General features: G+C 50.2%; 1 protein-coding gene across 2 annotated transcripts in view; it reads right to left on the bottom strand.

Moving 5' to 3' along the window:
* Positions 1-24,980, bottom strand: part of IPO9 (importin 9) — a 194,781-nt gene that overhangs the window by 75,520 nt on the left and 94,281 nt on the right. For both annotated transcript variants that reach the window (XM_050956106.1, XM_050956107.1), the window contains one exon: positions 16,776-16,915. In XM_050956106.1, the coding sequence (XP_050812063.1) occupies positions 16,776-16,915 (140 nt within the window). The remainder of the gene's footprint in view (positions 1-16,775; positions 16,916-24,980) is intronic.

Genomic DNA, 24,980 nt, shown 5'->3' with positions numbered 1-24,980 from the left:
CCTTCAGAAGGACCCTGTGGACCAGTGGGAACGGGGGAAAGGCGTAGTACAAGTGGGTCGTCCACGGAATAAGGAAGGCATCCGCTATAGACCCGGGCTCCCTGCCCTGAAAGGAGCAGAACGCCTGGCACTTCTTGTTCCCTCCGGACGCGAAGAGGTCCACACGGGGATAACCCCACCTCTGGAAAATTGAGAGGGCGACGTCCGGGCGGAGGGACCACTCGTGTGACAGGAAGGATCTGCTCAGGTGATCCGCCAGCGTGTTCCGTACTCCGGGGAGGAAGGAAGCCGTGAGGTGAATGGAGTGGGCTACACAAAAGTCCCAGAGTCGCATTGCCTCGTGACATAGGGGAGAGGATCTGGTGCCGCCCTGCTTGTTGATATAGTACATGGTCGTCGTGTTGTCGGTAAACACCGCGACACAACGACCTCTAAGCTGGTGACAGAACGTTTGACAAGCAAGGCGGACCGCTCTCAACTCCCGCATGTTGATGTGCAGCTTCACCTCCTGCGGGGACCACAGGCCCTGTGTTCTCAGGGTTCCCAGGTGGGCCCCCCAGCCGAGATCTGAGGCATCCGTTGTTAGGGACACCGAAGGCTGAGGTGGGTGGAAAGGGAGCCCCGCACACACTACGGACTGGTCTAGCCACCAGCTGAGAGAATTTAACACCCCCTGGGGGATTGTGATCAGCATGTCTAGTGGTTGCCTTGCCGGCCGGTAATGTGCGATGAGCCACAACTGGAGGGGCCTCATGCGGAGCCGAGCGTAACCGGTCACAAACGTGCATGCTGCCATGTGGCCTAACAGGGTTAGACATGTCCGTATAGATGTCAAGGGGGCTGCTCGCAATCGCTGAACAATCGCCGACAATGCCTGGAACCTCGGTAACGGTAGAAGAGCCCTGGCCACGGTGGAGTCCAGGACGGCCCCGATGAACTCCACCCTCTGCGTGGGGAGCAGGGTGGACTTGTCTATGTTGATCATGAGGCCCAAGGTAGCAAACAGGCCGGTGATCTTGCGGACGTGGCTGCAAACCTGTAGCTCCGACGTGCCCCGAATTAACCAATTGTCTAGGTAAGGGAACACGTGGATACGACTGCGCCGGAGATGTGCCACAACGACTGCCATGCATTTTGTAAATACCCTTGGGGCCGTAGAAAGGCCAAATGGGAGGACTGCAAATTGATAGTGAAGGCGGCCCACCATGAATCGAAGGAAACGTCTGTGGTGTGGCCAAATGGCAATGTGAAAATAAGCATCCTGCATGTCGAGGGCGGCGTACCAGTCTCCCGGATCCAGGGATGGGATAATGGTCCCCAGGGATACCATGCGGAACTTCAACTTCACTAGGTATTTGTTGAGCTCTCGCAGGTCGAGGATAGGCCTGAGGCCTCCCTTGGCCTTGGGGATCAGAAAGTAGAGGGAATAAAACCCCTTGCCTTTCTTGTTTTCCGGAACCGCCTCTATAGCTCCTTTGTTGAGGAGCGTCTGTACCTCCTGTCGAAGGAATTGCTCATGAGAGGGGTCCCTGAAGAGGGACGAGGAAGGGGGGCGGGAAGGAGGAAACGATATAAACTGCAGGCGGTATCCCGTCTGCACCGTGCGCAAGACCCAGCGGTCCGATGTTATTTGGGTCCACGCCGGGAGGAAAAACGAAAGGCGGTTGGAAAACGGGGGGGAAGGATCCGTGGGGGAAACTGTTACTGCGCCCTCGGGCGCACCTTCAAAACGAAGGCTTGGGTCCAGGCGGGGGCTTAGAGGAGCTTTGATTCTGCCCCCCCTGGTTCCCCGAATGCCTACGCCTTCCATTCCTGCCACGGTGCCTATTGAGGTCCTGCCGTTGGCGGAACTGGGGGTATGGCCTGCGCTGCTGTTGCCGGAAGAGTCTGCGCTGCGTTCCCGGCGTGTGCATCCCGAGGAAGCGCATAATGACCCGATTGTCTTTGAGACTCTTAAGTCTGGGGTCTGTCTTTTCCGAAAACAGGCCCTGGCCTTCGAACGGGAGGTCCTGGATGGTATATTGGAGCTCCGGTGGAAGGCCAGAGACCTGAAGCCAGGAGATATGGCGCATCGTTACCCCCGAGGCGAGGGTGCGGGCAGCCGAGTCTGCAGCGTCCAAAGAAGCTTGCAACGAGGTTCGTGCAACCTTCTTGCCCTCGTCCAGAATGGCCGCAAATTCTTGACGGGCCTCCTGTGGCAGCAGCTCTCTGAATTTGTCCGCTGCCACCCACGAGTTAAAAGCGTATCTGCTGAGCAGGGCTTGTTGGTTTGAAACCCTGAGCTGAAGGGCCCCAGCTGAGTAGACCTTGGGGCCAAGGAGGTCCATACGTCTGGCCTCCTTGGATTTGGGGGCTGGAGCTTCCTGCCCATGACGCTCCCTCTCGTTCACCGACTGCACCACCAGGGAACACGGTGTCGGGTGGACGTGGAGGTACTCATAGCCCTTGGAGGGGGCCATGTACTTCCTCTCGACGCCCCTCGCCGTAGGGGGGATGGAGGCCGGTGATTGCCAGATTGTATTGGCGATGGCCTGGATCGTCCTAATGAAGGGTAGGGTGACCCTGGTGGGAGCATCAGACGAGAGGATGGTGACGATAGGGTCCTCGATCTCAGAGACCTCCTCGGCTTGCAGGCTCAGATTCTGAGCTACTCGCCTAAGGAGGTCTTGGTGCGCCCTGAGATCCAGCGGAGGAGGGCTACTGGAAGAGGTGCCAGCCACCGCTTCATCAGGGGAGGAGGATGAGGAGACCCCCGGCAAGAAAGTGTCCAGTGGGGGGTCTCCCTCAGCCCTCGCCTCTGTCTCAGGAGCAAGAGCAGGGTCTTGCTGCTTGGATCCTTCCTCTCCATCCGGGGAGGGAGGGGGACGAGACAACGAAGCCTCCGGCACCCTGTGCTCCGTCGTTGCAGGCCTAGCAGGAAGCTGTTGGGGGCCCTGGGCTTGATGGTATGCCCAGGGGGTCCAAAACCCCCACTGCTGCGGACCTTGGTCCTGTTGCGGAGGGTCTTGAAACAATGCCGCCTGCCTGTCGGTGCCCAGCGCGTACATGCTGTCTGCTTGAGAAGACACCGACGGCTGCCTAGAAGGCCATGGCGGGGCTGACCCAGGCTGGTAAGGGTCTGCGCGGGTAGGCACCGAAGATCTTCTCGGTGCTGGGGATCGGTACCGGGAGTCATAGCGGTGCCGGGACCGGGTTCTGTCTCGGTGCCGGGATCTGGAATGGTACCGGCCGCCGCTTCGGTGCCGGGATCGGGACCGGGACCTGCCACCGACGCGGTGCCGGGAGGTCGACCGGGACCGGGACCTGCCACCAGCTCGGTGCCGGGAGGTCGACCGGCTCGGCGAGTGACGGTGAGACTGGCTCCTAGAGTCACGGTGCTGGTATCGACGGCTGGAGTCAGTCCGCGACCGTCTGGAGGTCGATCGGTGCCGCGAGTGCGACCGGTACCGCCGAGGGGAGCGGTGCCGGGACTGCGAGCAGCGGCTCAAGCGACCGTGGCGTCGGGACCTGGATCGCGAGCGCGAGTCCCGAGACGGTGCCGTCATCATGGGTTTGCCTCTAGATGTGACCCGCACCGGAGGTACCGGGGGTGGCAGCTGAGTAGACTCAGTTAGGGCGATAAGGTCCCGTGCCGAGGCGAAGGTCTCTGGAGTGGATGGGACCAATAGCTCAACCCCAGATCTTATGGGGGAGCTTGGCGGCACCGGACTCGACGGACCGACCAGGCCCGGAGTCGACGGTGCCGGTGGTGCCGCGGCCGATGTCGATGCCGGGCGCTCCAATCGGGTCTGCCTGGCTGGAGTAGCAGACGCTGACGGTCTCGCCTCTGCACCCGGTGCCGGGGAAGGTCGGTGTCGGGGAGTCTTCCCGGTGCCGGTGCGATCCGGTGCCGGCGCCGAGATCACGGCCTGTGAAGCTGTCGGGTCAAGTGCCGCCTCCATAAGGAGAGTCCTGAGTCTTTGGTCTCTCTCCTTCTTTGTCCTGGGCTTAAAAGCCTTGCAGATGCGGCACTTGTCCGACCTGTGCGATTCCCCCAGGCACTTCAGACACGCATTGTGGGGGTCGCTGGTTGGCATAGGCTTTTTACAGGCCGCACACTGCTTAAAGCCCGGCGAACCAGGCATGAGCCCGGTGCCGGGAAGGGCTACAGCCCAGACCGGCGAACAACTATCTACAATACTATTTACACCTAATTACTTAACTAACTACACTTAACGATCTAACTAACAACTGTAACAATAACGGTAGTTAACAAGGAGAGCTAGGGACGTGGAGGACAGCTATGCCGCGCTCCACAGTTCCAACGACCGACACGGCGGTAAGAAGGAACTGAGGAGCGGGTGGGCCGGCAGGGGTATATATCGAGCGCCATGGCGGCACCACTCTAGGGGGCGACCTGCCGGCCCACTGGAGTTGCTAGGGTAAAAAGTTTCCGACGAACGTGCACGCGCGGCGCGCACACCTACCTGGAATGGATGTGAGCAATCACTCGAAGAAGAACTTTCTGATTCAGAAAGTTGAGGAAACAACAAGGGGGACCATCCATTTTGGATCTGGTTTTGACCAACGGGGATGAATTCGTTGGGAAGAAGTGATCATGATCCAATAGAATTCAAGATCCTAAGGAAAGGAGGACATGAAAACAGCAAAACTAATCTACTACAGTTTGTCAATTTGACCACGTGCTTGATTGTTTGAAAAGTGTAAATTGGGAGTGCTCTGTTCCAGATGGGCCTTGAGTGGGCCCGATTGTTATAAAAAGGCAACCAGTTGCGAGCCAGCTGAGTGGCGAACAGAGGGAGTTTGACTGGGAGTTCGCCTGGGGAGAGCCCAAAGAGGCTTTCATCTTGCAGGCTTCTTTGAGTAGTTACTGCAACAGCTGAGAAAGTTCTTAGAAGGAAAGTAATATGGATGGTCAGCGATCAGTTGTTGTGATCTGCACAGAATGTGCCATGTTTGTCTTTCTTCCATAGGACAGAAGTTACTTTGTCTGTACAAAGTGCAAGCTGGTCTCCATATTAGAAGAGAAGGTTCAAGGTCTGGAAAAACAAGTATCAAACCTGCATTGCATAAGAGAAAATGAAGATTTCCTGGACAGAAGTCAAAATATGCTTCTATGGGCACAACATTCTGAAGAGTCAAAGCAGGCTGTGCAGCGGGGACAGGACGGTGAAAAAAATTGGTAGCATGTGACCTCCAGAAGAAGAAAGAGGAGCATCCATGTACCAGCAATGCAGATACAGGTGAACAACCATTTCCATGTTCCCTCCACAAGTACTAATGCGGAGAGTGGATGATACATCTGAGGGAAGGGAGCAGAAGGAGACTCCACCGACTGGAAGGCATGAGATGCACTGACAGAGGGATGGGGGTTCCATGACTGCCACTCTCAAGAGAAGGAGGTGCGTGGTGGTGGTCGGGGACTCCCTCCTCAGAGAGTCATCTATCTGCTATCCCGACCGGGAAAACCGAGAAGTGTTCTGCTTGCCAGGAGCTAGGATTCACAATGTGATGGAGAGACTGCTGAGACTCATCAAGCCCTTGGAACACTACCCCTTTCTGCTTCTCCACGTGGGCACCAATGATATTGCCAAGAATGACCTCAAGTGGCTCACTGCAGACTACACGACTGTGGGAAGAACGATAAAGGAGTTTGATGCGCAAGTGGTGTTCTCATCCATCATCCCTGTGGAAGGGAAAGGCCAGATAGAGACGGTCAAATTGTGAAAGTCAACGAACGGTTACACAGGTGGTGTCAGAGAGAAGGCTTTGGATTCTTTGACCATGGGATGGTGTTCCAAGAAGGAGGAGTGCGAGGCAGAGACGGGCTCCACCTAACGAAGAGAGGGAAGAGCATCTTCACAGGCAGGCTGGCTACCCTAGTGAGGAGGGCTGTAAACTAGGTTCACCAGTGGGAAGGAGACCAAAGTCTGAGGGAAGTGGAATACCAGGAGAAAGCACAAGCGGGAGAGTGCAAGAGGGGAGGACTCTTGCCTCATTCTGAGAAAGCACGACAATCAGCGAGTTATCTTAAGCGCCTCTACACAAATGCAAGAAGCCTGGGAAACAAGCAGGGAGAAATGGAAGTCCTGGCACAGTCAAGGAATTATTATGTGATTGGAATAACAGAGACTTGGTGGGATACCTCACATGACTGGAGTACTGTCATGGATGGATATAAACTGTTCAGGAAGGACAGGCAGGGCAGAACAGGTGGGGGAGTTGCACTGTACGTACGAGAGCAGTGTGACTGTACGTACTGGAGCTCTGTGATACTCAGAGCTCCAGTAGGAAACCACAGAAAAACCTGTGAGTCTCTGTATTAAAGTTCAGAAGTGTGAGTAACAAGGGTGATGTCGTGGTGGGAGTCTGCTATAGACCACCAGACCAGAGGGTGAGGTGCACAATGCTTTCTTCTGGCAACTAACAAAAGTTACTAGATCACAGGCCCTGGTTCTCATAAGGGACTTCAATCCTGCAATATCTGCTGGGAGAGGAATAAAGCAGTGCACAGACAATCCAGGAAGTTTTTGAAAAGTGTAGGGGACAATATCCTGGTGCAAGTACTGGAGGGACAAACTAGGAGCAGAGCTCTTCTTGACCTGCTGCTCACAAAGAGGGAAGAAGAGAAAGCAAAAATGGATGGGAACCTGGGACGCCGTGACCATGAGATGGTTGAGTTAAGGATCCTGACACAAGGAAGAAAGGAAAGCAGCAGAATATGGACCCTGGACTTCAGAAAAGCAGACTTTGACTCCCTCAGGGAACCGATGGGCAGGATCTCTTGGGAGAATAACATGAGGGAGAAAGGAGTCCAGGAGAGCTGCCTGTATTTTAAAGAATCCTTATTGAGGTTGCAGGAACAAACCATCCCAATGTGTAGAAAGAATAGTAAATATGGCAGGCGACCAGCTTGGCTTAACAGTGAAATCCTTGCTTATCTTAAAACACAAAAAAGAAGCTTACAAGAAGTGTAAGCTTGGACAAATGACCAGGGAGGAGTATAAAAATATTGCTCAGGCATGCAGGAGTGAAATCAGGAAGGCCAAATCACACTTGGAGTTGCAGCTAGCAAGGAATGTTAAGAGTAACAGAAAGGTTTCTTCAGGTATGTTAGCAACACGAAGAAAGTCAAGGGAAGTGTTGGCCCCTTACTGAATGGGGGAGGCATCCTAGGGACAGAGGAAAAAGTGAATATACTCAATGTTTTTTTGCCTCAGTCTTCACGAACAAGGTCAGCTCCCAGACTACTGCACTGGGTAGCACAGTATGGGGAGGAGATGACCAGTTCTGTGGAGGAAGAAATAGTTTAGGACTATTTAGGAAAGCTGGACGAGCACAAGTCCATGGGGTCGGATTCACTGCATCTGAGGGTGCTAAAGGAGTTGGCAGATGTGATTGCAGAGCCAATGGCCATTATCCTTGAAAACTTGTGGTGATCGGGGGAGGTCTCAGGTGACTAGAAAAAGGCTAACGTAGTTCCCATCTTTAAAAAAGGGAAGGAGGGGGATCTGGGGAAACTACAGGTCAGTCAGCCTCACCTCAATCCCTGGAAAAATCATGGAGCAGGTCCTCAAGGAATCAATTTTGAAGCACTTAGTGGAGAGGAAAGTGATCAGGAATAGTCAGCATGGATTCACCAAGGGAAAGTCATACCTGACCAACCTGATTGCCTTCTATGATGAGATAACTGTCTCTGTGGATGAGGGGAAAGCAGTGGATGTGATATGATCTGCCACAGTATTCTTGCCAGCAAGTTAAAGAAATATATGGCTGGATGAATGGACTATAAAGTGGCTAAATTGTCGGGCTCAACGGGTTGTGATCAATAACTCCATATCTAGTTGGCAGCCAGTATCAAGTGGAATGCCCCATGGGTTGGTCCTGGGGCCGGTTTTGTTCAATATCTTCATTAATGATCTGGAGGATGGCATGCACTGCACCCTCAGAAAGTCTGCAGATGACACTGAACTGGGAGGAGTGGTAGATACACTGGAGGGTAGGGACAGCAAACAGAAGGACCTAGACAAATTAGAGGATTGGGCCAAAATAAATCTGATGAGGTTCAACAAGGACAAGTGCAGAGTCCTGCACTTAGGGGGGGAAGAATCCCATGCACTGCTATAGACTAGGGACCGAGTGGCTCGGCAACAGTTCTGCAGAAAATGACCTAGGGGTTACAGTGGACGAGAAGCTGGATATGAGTCAACAGTGTGTCCTTGTTGCCAAGGCCAACAGCATACTGGGCTGTATCAGTAGAAGCACTGTCAGCAGATCGAGGGAAGTGATTATTCCCCTCTATTCGGCACTAGTGAGGCAACATCTGGAGTAGTGTGTCTAGTTTTGGTCCCCTCACAAGGAAAGTGATATGAACAAATTGGAGAGAGTCCAGCAGAGGGCAACAAAAATGATTAGGGGGCTGGAGTACATGACTTACGAGGAGAGACTCAGGGAACTGGGATTGTTTAGTCTGCAGAAGAGAAGAGTGAGGGGGGATTTGATTGCAGCCTTCAACTACCTGAGGGGGGGTTCCAAAGAGGATGGAGCTCGGCTGTTCTCAGTGGTGGCAGATGACAGAACAAGGAGCAATGGTCTCAAGTTGTAGTGTGGGAGGTCTAGGTTGGATATTAGGAAACAAAATTTCACTAGGAGGGTAGTGAAGCACTGGAACGGGTTACCTAGGGAGATGGTGGAATCTCCATCCATACAGGTTTTAAGGCCCGGCTTGACAAAGTGCTGGCTGGGATGATTTAGTTGGTGTTGGTCCTGCTTTGAGCAGGGGATTGGACTAGATGACCTCCTGAGGTTTCTTCCAACCCTAATATTCTACGATTACATGATTCGAAATACAAAATGCAGGAAAACTAGCTTGACACAGCTGCAGTGCTGAGAAGGATCTGAGAGTTGTGGTGGATCACAACCTCAACACGAGTCAACAATGCAATGCTGTTGCAAAAAAAAGCAAACGTAATTTTAGAGTGCATTAACAGAGGCATAGCATGCAAGTCACAGGAGATGGCAGTACCACTCTACTCAGTGCTGGCTAGGCCTCGGCTGGAGGACTGTGTCCAATTTTGGTCACCACTGTATAGAAAGCATGTAGAGAAACTGGAAAAGGATCCAGAGGAGAGCAACAAAGAGGATCAAAGGGATGGAACGCAAGCCATATGAGGAAAGGCTGAAGGAACTGGATATGTTTAATTTGGAAAAGAGGAGATTACAGGGGGATATGATAATGGTTTTCAAAATACTTGAAAGGCTGCCATAAAAAAGATGGAGAAAACTTGTTCTCTCTTGCCACAGAGGACAAGAGGCAATAGGTTCAAACTACAGCAGAGCAGATTTAGATTAAATCTCAGGGAAAACTTCCTAACTGTAAGAGCAGTAGGATAATGGAACAAACTGCCTAGAGAAGTCGTGGAATCTCCTTTATTGGAGGTTTTCAAAAAGAGGCTGGATTGCCATCTATCTTGGATGATTTAGACACAACAAATCCTGCACATTGGCAGCAGATTAGACTAGAGGACTCATGTGGTCTCTTCTAACTTTATGGTTCTATGAAGTCCCCTCCCCTCATTGAAGGGAAGAGGCTTCCTGATAAATACCAGTAAGAAAACTGATTGGTTTATGTGGAACTTGAAAATTACCTTCCAGATAAATTTCAGGTGGAGGCAAAGGATGTCTTCTCTTATGGAATGTAATGTATGGTGCGTCGGCTTGAGGGCTACCCTCCAAGGCCAACGCACCATACCTCCAAGGCCCACCATCCTCCAAGGCCTACATAACAATAATCAGGAAAGTGGCCTTCATAGACAGCTGGGACATTGAACTGTGACCAACAGTTCGAAAGATGGCCTGGAAAGTGCTGAAAGTATGAGACTGAGATCCCACTGCAGCGTTGGCTTCACTACTGGTGGGGAGTCCTAGTCAGACATTTTAGGAGCGTGGTTGTGACAGAGTAAAAATAGAATACCAATCTACCGGAGGTGGAATACACTGATTGCTTCCAAGTGGACCAGAAGCGAGCTACTAGAAAGACCTGATATCTTGAGTGTGAGGAGATAGTCTAAGATTACAGAAATATCTACTAGCTCTGATAACTGGTCCTGTTCTACCCAGGTATAGAAAAACCTCCATTTGGCTAGAAAACATTTTACGGTAGAATCTTTCCTGCTGTGATTTAAGAATATTTTGAATGGCCTCCAATCACAAATGCTGTAGACTTGCTGGCCATTTAAATACCAAGTTATGAGATGAAGAGAGTCCAGGTTGGGATCAATGTTCCCTCTAATTTATGACATCCATGTGTGCAATGAATTTTGTTATGTATACCAATATGAAGGTGATGTCATAGAATCACAGAATATCAGGGTTGGAAGGGACCTCAGGAGGTCATCTAGTCCAACCCCGTGCTCAAAGCAGGACCACACCCCAGACAGATTTTTGCCCCAGATCCCTAAATGACCCCCTCAAGGACTGAACTTGCAACCCTGGGTTTAGCAGGCTAATGCTCAAACCACTGAGCTATCCCTCCCCCCATGTGTGTGGCGGAAGTGGGGCGGAGGGGTTCAGGGTGTGGGAGGGGTCAGAACTATGAGGGAACTTAGGTTGGGATGTCTAATCCTACCATTCTCCTGAGTTAGCAGATCTGGGGAGGACTGAATGCTAATGAGTTGGCAGTCGCTATATAAAAGATGAAGCCCTGACATAAATGGGGATTATCGATAAAATATTCATGCTGTGGGATCTGTTTCTATTAGTGGTATTGTCAGTGCTAGTGGAAGGAAGCTCTGGCTCATGGATGGACTAGGCAACCTTTCAGAAGTGCTGTGCCAAGTCTTCATTTATTCAGGCTAATTTAAGGTATAGCATGCCACTAATATATTTTAACGTTTTTAGAAGGTCTCTTTCTATAAGTCTATATTATATAACTAAACTATTGTATGTAAACAACATTTTCAAAACATTTAAGAAGCATTATTTAAAATTAAATTAAAATGCTGATCTTAGGCTGCCAGCCTGCTCAGCTTGCTGCCAGCCTGGGGTTCTGTTCATCTAGGCCAGCAGCGGGCTGAGCAGGGCCTGTGGCTGGGACCCCAGACCTGGGTGGGGGTGGTGGTTTCAGGGGTCAGGAGAGAGGGCTGGGGGAGAGGGTCCAGGGCAGAATGCTGGAGTGTGGGGGGGGGGGTCAAGGGTCAGAGCAGAGGGCTGGGGGGGTGCAGCACAGAAGGCTTGGAGGTGTGGGGGGGTTTCAAGGGTCAGGGCAGAGGGCTGGGGGGTGCAGAGGAGAAGGCTGTGTGTGCGGGGGGTTCAAGGGTCAGGGCAGAGGGTTGGGGGGTGTACAGGGCAGAAGGCTGGGTGTGTGTGGGGGGGTTCAAGGCAGAGGACTGGGGGTGTAGGGGGTGCAGAGCAGAAGGCTGGGTGTGGGGGGAGTTCAAGGGTCAGGGCAGAGGGCTGGGGTGTGGAGGGATGCAGGGCAGAAGGCTGAGTGTGTGTATGGGGGGGGTCAGGGCAGAGGGCTGGGGTGCTCGGCTTGTAGGGGTGCTCCCAGCCCCCTGCCCTGAGTGGCACATGGCAGGGGGCTGGAAGGGATATGCCCTGTTCCATCCCCTTCCCCAAGGCTCTATCCCTACCTTTCTCTGCATCTCTATGGAGCTGTGTGCACGCTGCTGCTCGTACCCCTCCCCCTTGCAAGGGCCATCAGCTGATTGGCACAGGGAAGGAGAGGGGCGATGCAGGAAAGCACCACTCTGGGGGAAGAAGCATGGAAGGGGGAAGCTTAGCTGCCGCAGAACCAAGCTTCTGTCTCCTGCCCCCGCAGGGGGAAGCAGTGGGCGGGGGAGGGGGGCTGAGTGGGGCTAGGGGTCGGGACCGCAGCAGCGTGCCACTCAAAATCAGCTCGCGTGCTGTGTTTGCCACACATGCCGTAGGTTGCCAACCCCTGGACTAGACTAATAAAACACAAACACATACACACAGAACTACAACTGCAAGGGTACAACTAATGCAGGCAGAAAACCTAACAGCAGAGCGGAGGCTATCAAGTTTATTGTATTTATGAGGGAGACAGATGTACCTAGAGGAGACTTTAAGGGACAGAACAGAGCGGTCTCACCCCCTAGTCTGACAGCTGTTAAGGATAATGAAAGTTTCAAGGAAGGAGGACATCAAGCTGGAGTGGAGGGAAACAATCCCATAGTTGGAACCCTCCTTCCAGATAATGTCATTGTATCTTCTCGCATTGCGGATACCCTCCCAGAGGAAGAAACTCCAGTTACTAGAAAGAGCTAGGTAATTCTAATGGGGAATTCAATTATTAGAAATATATGTCAGGAATGTGTACACTTGCTCCGAGGTCCAAGGAGAAGTGAGCAACAAACATACTGAGAGTCTCTGAGTGGGACAGAAAGGGAAAAGAACAGTAGTGATGTTAGGGTGGGAGTCTATTATAGACATCAAATCAGGAAGAGGAAGTGCATGAGTCATTCTGCAAGCTGGTAACAAGATCAGTTAACATACATGGGCTAGTATTAATGGGGGTGTGATGTACCCCTGGGGTACAACCTAGACTGTGGGAACCTAGACTGCTGAGTCCCCTTAAACTATTCATCCTACGCTGTCTCACAAAATGCTATGCTAGTGACAAGCAGCAAACTTCTCCAGCTATCACGTTGCCGTGATCACTCATCCATCAACAGATGGAGATACACACCCAGCTGAGTTGCATGAATGGTCTCTAAGCCATTCATGAATTATACCCAGGGAGACTCCAGCCAATTTCCTCCAGCCTTGAATCCCAGTGATGTACTATCTTCCACTGCTTAAGACATTCTCTTGAACAAGGTAAGCTCATAATTAGCTAGCCACTTTATCAAAGGATACTGGACATGCACCTAAGCAGATTCCCCAAGCACCTGATGATTGAAAGAACCACATAGTAAATTGCCTGCTAGGCATGAAGTTTTCAGATCTCATGAGACATCTAGACAGACATGTGCAGAGTGCTAGGGAGGAACGGTGGTCTTGGTATATGCAGGTCCCAGTGACAGAAGGAAAGGTAGGGGAAAGGTCCTGAAGGCAAATATAGGCTGCTAGATAAGAGATTAAAGAACCTCTATGATATAATTCTTTGAAATGCTTCCAGTTCTACGCACAGTGCCAGAAAGGCAGGGACTCAATGCGTAAATGAGACAATGGTGTAAGGAGGAGAGGTTTAGGTTTATTGGGAACTGGTGAATCTTTTGGGAAGTGAGGATCATATATAGGAAGGCCCTGAATCTCAGCATTAGTCTCATCAAACCAATCTTGGTGATGGGGGGTGACATAGGCAACGTCCTGTGGAAGCCAGGTGTTTACCTCCATCTGTCAAGGATCAAAGGGAAGGAGCCTGTGCTCTGGATCTCCTGCTGCCCTTGCCAACAAAATTCAACACAATATAAAAACTGCAGGTCATCCCAAGGTTTTTATTTAGACTTTTTTTTTTTTTATTTTCTTGATTGCTAACTTGTGAAATATGGTAAAAAAAATTCTGTAACAGTCAAGACAATAAGATGGTTAGACATTTGGAGTCAGCAAAGAAGACAGGGACATGGAATCACAGACCCATCTATAACCTTGGATATTAAGGAATGAACAGGGAAAGCTTGAGGCCACAAGGCCTCGTGCACTGCAACTAGCCTGTAAATAAGGCAGGTTGCTTCATACTAACCAGGAGCGTAAAGTCAGTAGATCAAACTTTGAATGCTCACAAGGAACAGATCAACAGAGTAAAAAGGGAAAAGTCACTTTTCAGAATAGCAGCACACTTAAAATGTGATCTGCACGGACGGGAAGAATTCTTCCTAACCATTGCCCCATCCAAGTTTCCCTTTCCAGCGTGACTGACGTTCTGAATCAGACTAATTGAAAAGCAAAATTTCCGTAAAAAAATACTTAAAGAATGCACCCCAGGGAGTCCAGAGCTGTTGGAGGTCCATAAAGACCAGGAATTCTCCCTTTCTGTTTTGCCCCAGATTTGAGGGGTGTGTACAACCCAGAATATGATCGAGCTAACTGCAGCCATATTATGTGCATTCAGCCACTATGAATTAATAAAATAGAACACCACATAGTATAGAGTTAATTTGAAAGCAGGATTTTAGAGGCAAGGTCAAAAGTAGCTGGCAGTTTCTGCTAATCAGAATGAGAGGAAGGGAAAGAAAAGTCAACAGACTGGAAACCTTGGGTGACAAGAACTTTGAATTTGTGCACCTTTGATATAGAAGTATTATAATTAAGATTGTTAGGAATGTTTGTCAGTAAGTAGTTTATTGAAAGCTGACAAAAGTGATGATTTAGTAGGGGGTCATTATGACCTATGTGTTTGCAGAAGTTAGTTATAAAAGACTAGCTAATAGAGTGTACTTTGGAGCAGTCCTCTGAAGCCAGCTTGAGAGATGTATCCTGACACCTTTTCTCCCCGGCGGGTGAACAACTGGCTACTCTTAATTACTCAATACTATTCCAGATTTTAGTAAAGTATCTGGGATGGTCTACCTATTGCTTATGTCTGTGTGCTTAAATCTAATAAACTGCTGTTTTAGATAGACCACGCTGACCTCCATTAATCTTTTATCAGACAGAACTGCTGTGTTTCCATTGATTTATTTCTGACACCACCTGGAGTGAAATAGTTAAGTTACCACTGTGGTGGGTTCTTAAGACCCTGAGTAACACCTGGATCACAACCCCTTCCCTTCCTGCAGTAGCCCTGGAAGTAGATAGGATCTCCACAGTGTCCGGTTGATTAAAGAGGGATGTAAAGAGCATGAATTGTATTGTTTTGTTAGAAAACAGCAAAACCCAATATTTGTCAAAAAGAGGGAAAAACTGATAGGCAAAGAATCATTTCTGGAAAAGAAACAAGGAGAAAAACAGTTAGAAACACTACAGTAGCTGGCCGAGAGTTTCAGACTTTGTTGCTGAATTAAACAAAATTGAACTTGAAAGCAGAAAGTCCGAAAAGTCTGTCTCCATCCACTATTCTGGGCATCTAAAGACATGTCTACACCCAGAACTGACAACAGTAAAAATGGCTCTCCACCCTGCAAAACCAGAGCCAGAACTGGTGGTACTGTTTCAGTAAATTATTCAGTGCAGAGAAAACTTCAATGTGAATGTGACAGGGGCTCCGGGTGCCGAGCTGAGCCGCCCGCATTGGCCCAGTGCGGGGTTGGTACACACCATCCCACCATCGTCGGGTTTTCCTGCTAATATAGGGAATTGCAGCAAGGTAGGCTCCAGTCCCTTGGCAGAGCCACGTAAACAAATAGTCTGTGGCCCCTAGGCTGGGACTGATTTAGTTGGGGGTCGGTCCTGCTTTGAGCAGGGGGTTGGACTAGATGACCTCCCGAGGTCCCTTCCAACCCTGATATTCTATGATTCTATGACGCTCACAACTGGAGTCCTGGCCCCCGTGGACAAGAAAGAACAGTGATCAGTCTATAGCCGCTGGGTGGGGCAAAACAAACGGTCTATGGCCCCTAAGCCTCCTGGCTGGGGCAGGTAGTAGCAATTGCGGGAATTGGCCCCCTGGGCAGAGCAGAACAGCAATCAGTCTATGGCCCCTGGGTGGGGCAAAACAGTCTATAACCCCTACGATTCTGGGCTGGGACATAGAGCAGACGAGCAGTCATGCCTGGTGGCCTGTGAGGGTAGTAGGGGAACCCAAGCCCTGCCCTCTCCACTAGGTTCCAATCCAGGTCCCTATGAAGCTGGGGAACTCCCTGCTAGGTGTTCAGGCATCGGCTTCTACTGATTTCCCTGGGTCACTTCCTACCACAAGCTGTGTCCTGGGCACCTACTCAGCTGGCAGCAGCTTGACTTCCCCGGCAGTCTCCACAGTCAGCAAGTCACCTGCAGCACAGTCCAGGTCCTCGGACTCTACCACTGGAGTGTCACAGACACTTCTGCAGGCACCTCTGAGAAACACGTCCTTTCTCCTCCATAGCCAGCCCTGACTGATCTGGGCTGCCTCCTTTTATCTGGCTCTTCCATCTGGAGCATGCGCAGCAGGGGAAAGGGGGCATGGCCTTCTGGGCTCACAGTAATTGATCCATCACCACTGACCCAGTGCAGGGTTGGTACACCTCGTAACAGTGAAATCATCACTATTACTTATCTAGTTTCTCAAACAGCTCACTTCTCCGAGAGCATGGCATATTTAACACAACACACACTTCAAACCAAGTAGGTCAAAATTACAGATTGACCTGTTTTCTTAAACATGAATCACTGGCAGTCCATTTTAACAATTCTTTACGCCTCCTTGGGAAAGTTAAGATGGGAAAGTGAGCAGATCCCTGCATAGTACATAATCAATGGAGATTAAAACAGATTAATTTAAAATTAGATGTTACAGCACCCCGGGATTATTTTGAAGTATTCAAAGGAGGCTACTGACTTTTCTAACTCCTTGTGAGCTCCCCAAGATAGTTTCCCTTCTACCCCCAGAGGATCCTACAAGTTCAGAGCCATCCACTTACACAAGAAGTTTCAACTGAAAGTAGACTGGCTTACATTAAGTTTACATTGTGTGTGGAAGGGCATACAAATACAATGTCCCTTTACCTGTATAGTTTCCCCCAAATATTTCTGTGCAATATTATTCCACCTTGTCAACCATATCAGTTCCCTCTACATACACTGAGCACCTACATTTGGAAATGCTTTTCAATGGTTCTGGACTACCAGATGCTCAGCAATTACCACTACTCAAAGCATTTTTGCTGACATACCTGACAGGTTGAGATCTGCAAGAACAACATTTGTCAGGAATCCATGCATATCGAACTGAATTCTACCATTCTTCACACTGTCTGTAATAACAGATTTCACAGAGCCCAGTGCCAACATACAGGCTTCATGTATTTTCCACCTACAAAAGAATTCAGATGTCATTAGTTTTCCCACATTCATTCTGAAATATATAAAAATAAAAACCACACACAAGCACAGGAAATGATGAAAGTACCATCGAGGTGTTTTGATCCTAAGTGCTTTCCATCATCTCACTCCGCTCCAAACAAAAATCTGACCCACTTTACCTTAGTCCCATTTAGATCTTGAACTTCTGACCTTGTCTTATCAATTATAAAAATTCTGTATACCAACCACAAATCTTAAAGAAACTGATATGGGACTAACATGCTAACAAACTAGTCAACATGCCAATAGATTTACTGTTGACATAGCATATGATCACATCTCAGCCATAAATTATGGTTAAGATAGGAAGTTGTCTTGTAAGTTTAACCTTAACTATGTCCTTGTATTAGTAGCTACAGAATTTTTGTACAGAATTTTAACCTTAAATTACAGAGCTATCCTCACAACTAATTATTATTTAAACAAAATTTTAGTATGAAAATTTCATTCATAGATTATAAAGTCTGTTCATCTCATCTGACTTCTTGGTCAGAATTGCAGGTCTAGAGGGATCTCAAGTGGTCATCTAATCCAATCCCCTGCACTCATGGCAGGACTAAGTATTATATAGACCATTCCTGACAAGTGTTTATCTAAACTGCTCTTAAAAATCTTCAATGATGGAGATTCCACAACCTCCCTGGGCAATTTATTCCAGTGCTTAACCACCCTGACAGGAAGTTTTTCCTAATGTCCAGCCTAAATCGACCTCGCTGCAATTTAAGCCCATTGCTTCTTGTACTATCCTCAGAGGTAAAGGAGAACAATTTTTATCCCTCCTTGTAACAACTTTTTACGTAGTTGAAAACTTATGTCCCTGCTCAGTCTTCTCTTCTCCAGACTAAACAAACCCAATTTTTTTCAATCTTCCCTATTAGGTCATGTTTTCTAGACCTTTAACTTTTGCTGCTCTTCTCCAGACTTTTTCCAATTTGTTCACATCATTCCTGAAATGTGGCACCCAGAATTGGACACAATATCCAGTTGAGCCCTAATCAGTGTGGAATCGGGCAGAAGAATTACTTCTCATGTCTTGCTTACAATACTCCCGCTAATACATCCCGTAATGTTAGCTTTTTTTTTTTTGCAACAGCATTACACTGTTGATTCATATTTAGCTTGTGATCCACTATCACCCCCAAGATCGCTTTCTGCAGTACTCCTTCCTAGGCCATCATTTCTCATTTTGAATGTGTGCAAAAAATGATTACCTATCTTTCATAACTGTTATTCTTCCAGATATGTTGCTCATGTCCATTCCAAATAGTGATTGAAGCACCACTATACCAAAGGCTGCATCATCTCCAGCCTGCTGAGTAATGGTGTAATGTGAGGTAAAGGTGTGGATTGAGGACCATGTCTTAGCCCTGCAAATTTCCCATGTTGGAACCTGGGCCAGGAACTTTGCTGACTACACCTGTGCCCTTGTGGAATGCACTGTCACCACAGGGGCAGGTATTTTTGCCAGATTGTAGCACGCTTGGATACAGGAAGTAATCCATGATGAGATTCTATGGGGGGAGATTGGAAGGTCCTTCATTCTGTCTTCTACCGCAATGAATAGCTCAATAGATTTTTGAAAAGGCTTCGTCAATTTGATATAGAAGGCTAACGCCAGGCAAACATCCAACAAATGAAGTTTTTCCTCCCTGCTACTTTGCGTGTAGCTTGGGGTAAAACACTGGAAGAAAAATATCCTGGGATATAACATGAAGCTGGGAGACAACTTTAGGGAGGAAGGCTGGATGCAACTGAAGTTGAACCTTTTCCTTATAGAAACACAGTGTACGGAAGGCTCAGATGTTAGGGAATTAAGCTCAGACACCCTCCTGGCAGAAGTTATTGCTAACAGGAATGCCACTTTATATAAGACAGACCACAGAACACGTTGCAAGCGGTTCAAAGGGTGGCCCCATTAGTCTGGAAAGAACCAGGTTAAGGTCCCAGGCTGGGATCGGTTGTTGTACGTCAAGGTATAGCCTGTCAAGACCTTTAAGAAAACAACCATCAGGCTGGCAAACACCGACCAGCCTCCCACACCTGGATGGAAGGAGGGAATGGCAGCCAAGTGGACCTTTACTGATGACATAGAAAGCCCTTGCTGCTTTAGGTGTAGGAAGTAGTCCAATATCACGGGTATTGACGAGAGTGTAGGAAATGGGAGATATTGCGAAGACCAAATTGTGTATCTTTTCCATTTTCCTAGTGGTCGGTTTCCTACTGCTAAGGAGGACTTCCCTAACCGGGCCCAAACAAGCCAGCTCCATTGGGTTTAGCTATGGAGCTTCCACGCTGTGAGGTGAAGAGATTCGAGGTTCAGGTGCTGGAGGCGGCAGTGATCCTGAGTTATCAGGTCCAGGAGCAGTAGTAAGGTGATTTGGTTTTCCCCTGACATTTCCAAAAGAGATATGTACCAGTGCTCACAGGGCCAGGCTGGAGCTATCAATATCACCAAAGCTTCGTCCCTTCGAATTCTGAGTAGCACAATGTGAACAAGTGGCATGGGTGAAAATGCATACAGGAAGTGTTCCTTCCAGGGAAGAAGAAATGCATCTGTGATGGAGCCTGGGCTGTGATTCAGGAAGGTGCGGAACTGCAGGCACTTCCTGTTATGTCGTGTGGCAAACAAGTCTATCTGGGGAATTCCCCACTGTTGGAAGATGTTCACGACTGTGAAAGGACTTGCTGAGATAGTCCACCAATTCGTTCTGAATGCCGGGGAGATAAAGACACCTCCAGGTGTACTGAGTGAGCTATGCAAAAATTCCACAGTTTGAGGGTTCCCTGGCACAGGGGAGAGGAGCGTTCTCCCCCTTCTGTTTATGTAAAACATTGCTGTTGCATTGTCTGTCATGACCGATACCCATCTCCCCTCCAAGTGAACCTGGAATGTCTGGCATGCCAGATGCATGGGTAGCAGATTTGTAGAAATTTTGGTGGTGCCCAGAACCTGTCCCTGTACAAATTCTGCCCCCCCAAAACTCTGCCCCCCACCTGCCCAAGGCTCTGAGAGGGAGTTTGGGTGGGGGAGGAGGTCTGGGGTGCAGGAGGGGTACAGGGTGCAAGCACTGGAAGGCAGTTTGGGGGAGGGAGGGGGTGCAGGGGTGGGACTGGGTTTGGGGTGGGGCTGGGGATGAGAGGTTTGGGGTGTGGGGGGGCTCAGGGCAGAGGAGTGGGGTGAAGGCTGTGGCTGGGGATGATGGGTTCATGATGCAGGAGGGGAATCAGGGTTGGGGCAGACGGTTAGGGTGCAGGGGGATGAGGGCTCTAGCTCGGTCAGGGGATAAGGTGTTTGGGGTGTTGGAGGGACTCACGGCTAAGGTAGAGGGTGTAGTGGGGGCGTGAAAGCTCTGGCTGGGGGTATGGGCTCTAGGGTGGGGCAGGGCTAGGGATGAGTTTGGGGTGCAGGCAGGCTGCTCCGGGACAAGGGCCAGAGAGGACGACTCCCCCCAGCCCTTTCCCTGACAGCAACAGTGAGCTCTGGGGGAGAAGCCCCCCTTTCCCGCCCCCCCAGCAGCACACTCACCCCCGTCACTGTCACAGCATGTGCTGCTAGGGCACCTCTCTGGTCCATGAATCTCCCTCACCTCCCCCGTCGTGGGTGCCAGGAGGTGCTGCGTGCGCCTCCTCCCCTGCTGTTTCCCCTGACTGTAGCCTCACTGGGGGTGGGAGATGGGGCTGCCTCCTTGCCCAGCATGGGGCAGGAGCGGTGACTGCAGGCGGTGGAGGCCTGTGCTGGTGGAGGGTCCCATTGGAAAAGGGAAGGGTCTGAAGTAGAAGGGCAGGCTCAGAGTCAGTCTTCCCTGGCAGTCGATATTGGGGGCACTAGGACCCTGTGGCAGCAGTTGCTGCAGGGAGGCAGCATGGAGCGGCAGGGACGCTCTGCTTCCTCCGGGGCCCAGGGACGTGCACAGGGCCAACAAGGGGGGCGCTAGGGGGCATTCGGGGGAGGGGTGGCAGGTGAGGCTGGGTGGGAGACCCTGGCCCCATACATTGGTGGAGCTGGGCCCCTGGGCTCTGAATATTGCTGGTGGCCAGGCACCATGTGGGTATATAACTTGCCGCCCATGGCCAGACTGACTGCCCTCAGCTCTCTGACATTGATGTGAAGTAAGAACTCCACTTGGGACCAGAGGTCCTGAGCAACCCTAGGTGCAGTCCCCAACCCATTGTTGACGCCTCTGTCACCAGTGAAAGGGATGGCTGAGGTCTCGAGAAGGGAATACCTGCACAAATAGCTTGCGGGTTGAGCCACCACAGGAGAGACTCGAGAACCAGCCGAGGTAGAGTGGCAACCATGTCTAGACCATCCCAAATTGGTTGACACACCAAGGCTAGCCACACCTGAAGAGGTCTGAGCCTCAGACTGGCATGCTGTACTGTCACAGGTTGCCCCCCTACAGGGTACCACCTAATGTACTGGGGTACCACTGAGCCCACCTGTTCCACCAGCCTGAGCTCCCTTACACTGTCCTGCTGAGCCAGGCCCTCAAGCCTCCTCCAGCACACATGCAGGTAGGGACACACCTAGCTGCAGACAGACACAGACATTGAAATCAGCTCTGCATGGGAAGACTCAGCTAGGGAATTGCCCACCACTTAAGTGCACACCCCCTGTGGAGTGTAAACTCAAAATTGTATTGTCTTGCGCTCCACAGAGAACTATACAGAGTAAGCAAATAAAATTCACTCTCTCCCTCAATGTGGAGGAAGATATGCACAGCTTTTTCCTCCCCCGTTATGAATTCCACAAACTAGTTTCAGAGAAAACAAAAACAAGTTTATTAACTACAAAAGATAGATTTTAAGTTAGTATAAGGGTTAGCAAACAGATCAAAGCAGGTGAAACAAACCACACAAGCTAAGCTTAATACTAAAGAAACTTGTTACAAGTAGTAATTTCTCACCCTAAATGTTGTGTAAGAGAGAATGCAGAGTTTCTTGAAGGCAAGCTGCTCTTGCCTGCAGCTTAAAAAACTCCAGGTATTTCTTTTACAGGCTAGACACCTTCCCAGCCTGGGCTCAGCTCTTTCCCCTTCCCCCATCCCTCTTTGTCTTTGTTTCTTGCATGTTACCAGCAGTCATCCTGGGTGGGCCTTCAGTGAAGAACCCCTTTGATTAAGTCACTCTCCAGCCTTAAATAGGTTTTCCATATGGCAGAAACCTTTTGTTTTCCAATGTGGTTCCTCCACCCCCCTCAGTGGAAAAATACTGGCATTCTATTTTGGAGTCCAGTACCAGGTGACTTTGATCTCGTGACTCTGAAGCATCAAAGCAACCATGAGTTAGAGGCTATTTGTAGCATCCCAGGATGGTGGGAGATTACCATGTTCAAAGACCTATTCTTTTTCCTAATGACCCATTCAGACTGATTGCATTCTGTCTGGTGTGCATTCCCCAGGTGCAAACACTTTTGTAGTACAGATGTATAGTCAATATTCCTAACTTTAGATACAAAAATAATACATGCATACAAATAGGATAATCATATTCAGGAAATGATATCTCACAAGACTCATTTTGCATAAAATATATCTTAGATATGCTATAATCATATAACAATATTTCTATGAAGAATATGAGGTGTAGTGTCACATGTACTACATAGGTACAAGCAGCCATGTGGCCAAGGAGCTTTAGGCAATTCCTTGCTTTGGTGATAGGGAACTGCCTGAAACCTTGTATGTCGCCGCACAGGGTATGGAAATGCGGCTTTGGGAGATATGCTCTTGCCTGTGTTGAGTCCAACACTGCCCTTATGAACTCTATCAGCTGAACAGCGGACAGGGTTGACTTCTGTATGTTCAATAGAAGATTGCTCTTATGAGGCTCACATGCACCTCCACTTGAGCTTTGGAGCAATCCTTGACCAGCCAGTCATCGAGGTATGGGAACACCTGCACCTGGTGCTTGCGCAAGAAAGCAGCTACAACTGCCATGCACTTCGTAAATACTCAAGGTGCCACTGACGAGATGAAAGGAAGGACTGTGAACTGATAGTGATTGTGGTTCACCACAAACCTGAGACGCCTTCTGCGGGATGGCGTTATTGAAATATGAAAGTAAGCGTCCTTCAAGTCGAGGGCAACATAATAGTCCCCTGGATACAGGGACGGGATAATGGAGGCCAAAGAGACCATGCAAAACTTCAGTTTCTTTATGAACTTGTTGAGGTCTAGGATGGGTCTGAGGCCACCTTTGGCTTTCGATATTCAGAAATACCGGGAATAAAAATCCTTGCCCTTCAACTCCTGAGTGACCTCTTCCACCGCCCCCACACTTAGGAGCATGTCCACCTCCTACATGAGAAGTGGCTCGTGAGAGGGGTCCTGAAGAGGGAAGATGAAGGGTGGAAGGGAGGGAGGAAGCTGAACTGGAAAGAGTATCCCCTTTTCTAAGGGGTGGAGCACCCAGAGATCTGATGTAATTCAGGCCAACGCAAGGTAGAAATGGGATAGTCAGCACGGGAAGGTAGGGATGGATAGGTCCAGAGTTTGGACTGGTGCGTTGCCCTCGGGCGCATTTTCCAAAGGTCTGCTTTTGACCTGAAGACTGTTTCGCTTGCCCAGAACCCTAAGCTCTCCTTCCATTATTTCTATTACACCTCCTAGAGAAGTCTTGCCTGCTCTGAAGGTGGAAGAATTGAGACGGGGCTGCATTTTAAAGTGCCTCTGCTGCGTAGATGGAGTGTGAAGCCCCCGCAGTAGAGTAAATTTTTCTCCCAAAGACATCCAGCCTTTTTGTATCACTCTTTCTGGGTGCTGGGCCTCTGGTGTGCTTGGGGGGCAGTGGTGTATAAAAATGTTGGAAACCCTTAGAGCAGAGGTGGGCATACTAGAGCCTGAGGGACTGTCCTGTTCAGCCCTCGAGCCTCTGCCTCAGGAGGCTAGCCCCTGGCTCCTCCCCTGCTGTCACCCGTCCCCTGCAGCCTTAGCATGCTCGCTCCACTGCCAGCACAGTGCTCTGGGCGACGGGGCTCTGAGCTCCTGGGGCAATGCAGCTGCAGAGCCTGGCCTGATCTGGTGCTCTGTGTTGCGTGGTGGCGGTGGCATGGCCAGGCTCCAGCTGGGCGATGCGGCTGTAGCACTACCAGCCACTGGTGCCCTAGGCAGTGCAGTAAGGGGACAGAGAGTGGAGGAGTTGAATAGAGGGCAGGCGAGTTCTGGGTGGTGGTCAGGGGGGCGGGGGCGTGGATAGGGGTCGGGGAGAATAGGGGGTTGAATGAGGGCAGGGGTTCCAGAGGGCAGCCAGGAAGGAAGGGGGGTTGGATGGGGCAGCAGGGGGCAGTCAAGGGCAGAGGTTCCAGGGGCAGTCAGGGGACAGGGAGAAGGTGTGGTTGGATGGGGCAGGGGTCCTGGGGGGGCGGAGTGGTGTCAGGAATGAGAGGACGGGTTGGATGGAGCGAAGGGGGTCCGGGACGGTCAGGGGACAAGGAGCGGGGGTGTGTGGATGGGGCAGGGGTCCCAGAGGGTCCGTCAGGGAATGGGGGGGTTGGATGGGGCAGGAGTCTTGGGGGGATTGGAGGGGCAGATAGGAGGTGGGGGACAGGCCATGACCCTCTCCCTTAACCGGCCCTCTATACAATTTACGAAGCCCAATGTGGCCCTCAGGCCAAAGAATTTGCCCACTCTGCCTTAGAGGAAATGAAAATGGGTTCTCTTCGCTGTCGATGGCAGGGAGGCAGGGGTCTGCCAGTGTCTTGATGGTCTCCTGTATAGTTCTTATGAGTGGGAGGGCAACCCAAGAGGGGCTCGAGGGTGCCAGAATGTCCACCGTCAGATCCGATGTCTCAGCAACCTCCTCGACCTGGATCCCCAGGTTCTGGGTCACTCTGCTCAGGAGCTGATGGAGGATCCTATTATCCTCTAGTGCAGGAGCCTGGGAGGTTCCAGCCATTGCCTCATCTGGTGAAGATCAGGACGACGCTCTATCTGGGACCTGCGCTTGTTCCTGACCCTCGGCATCAAGGGGATCATGTGGTGCCAGGTCTTCTGGTATGGTGACTGAAATTGCGC

Source organism: Gopherus flavomarginatus, chromosome 5 (assembly GCF_025201925.1).
Source record: "Gopherus flavomarginatus isolate rGopFla2 chromosome 5, rGopFla2.mat.asm, whole genome shotgun sequence".
Lineage (NCBI taxonomy): Eukaryota > Metazoa > Chordata > Testudines > Testudinidae > Gopherus > Gopherus flavomarginatus.
This window is presented reverse-complemented; position numbering and strand designations above follow the sequence as displayed.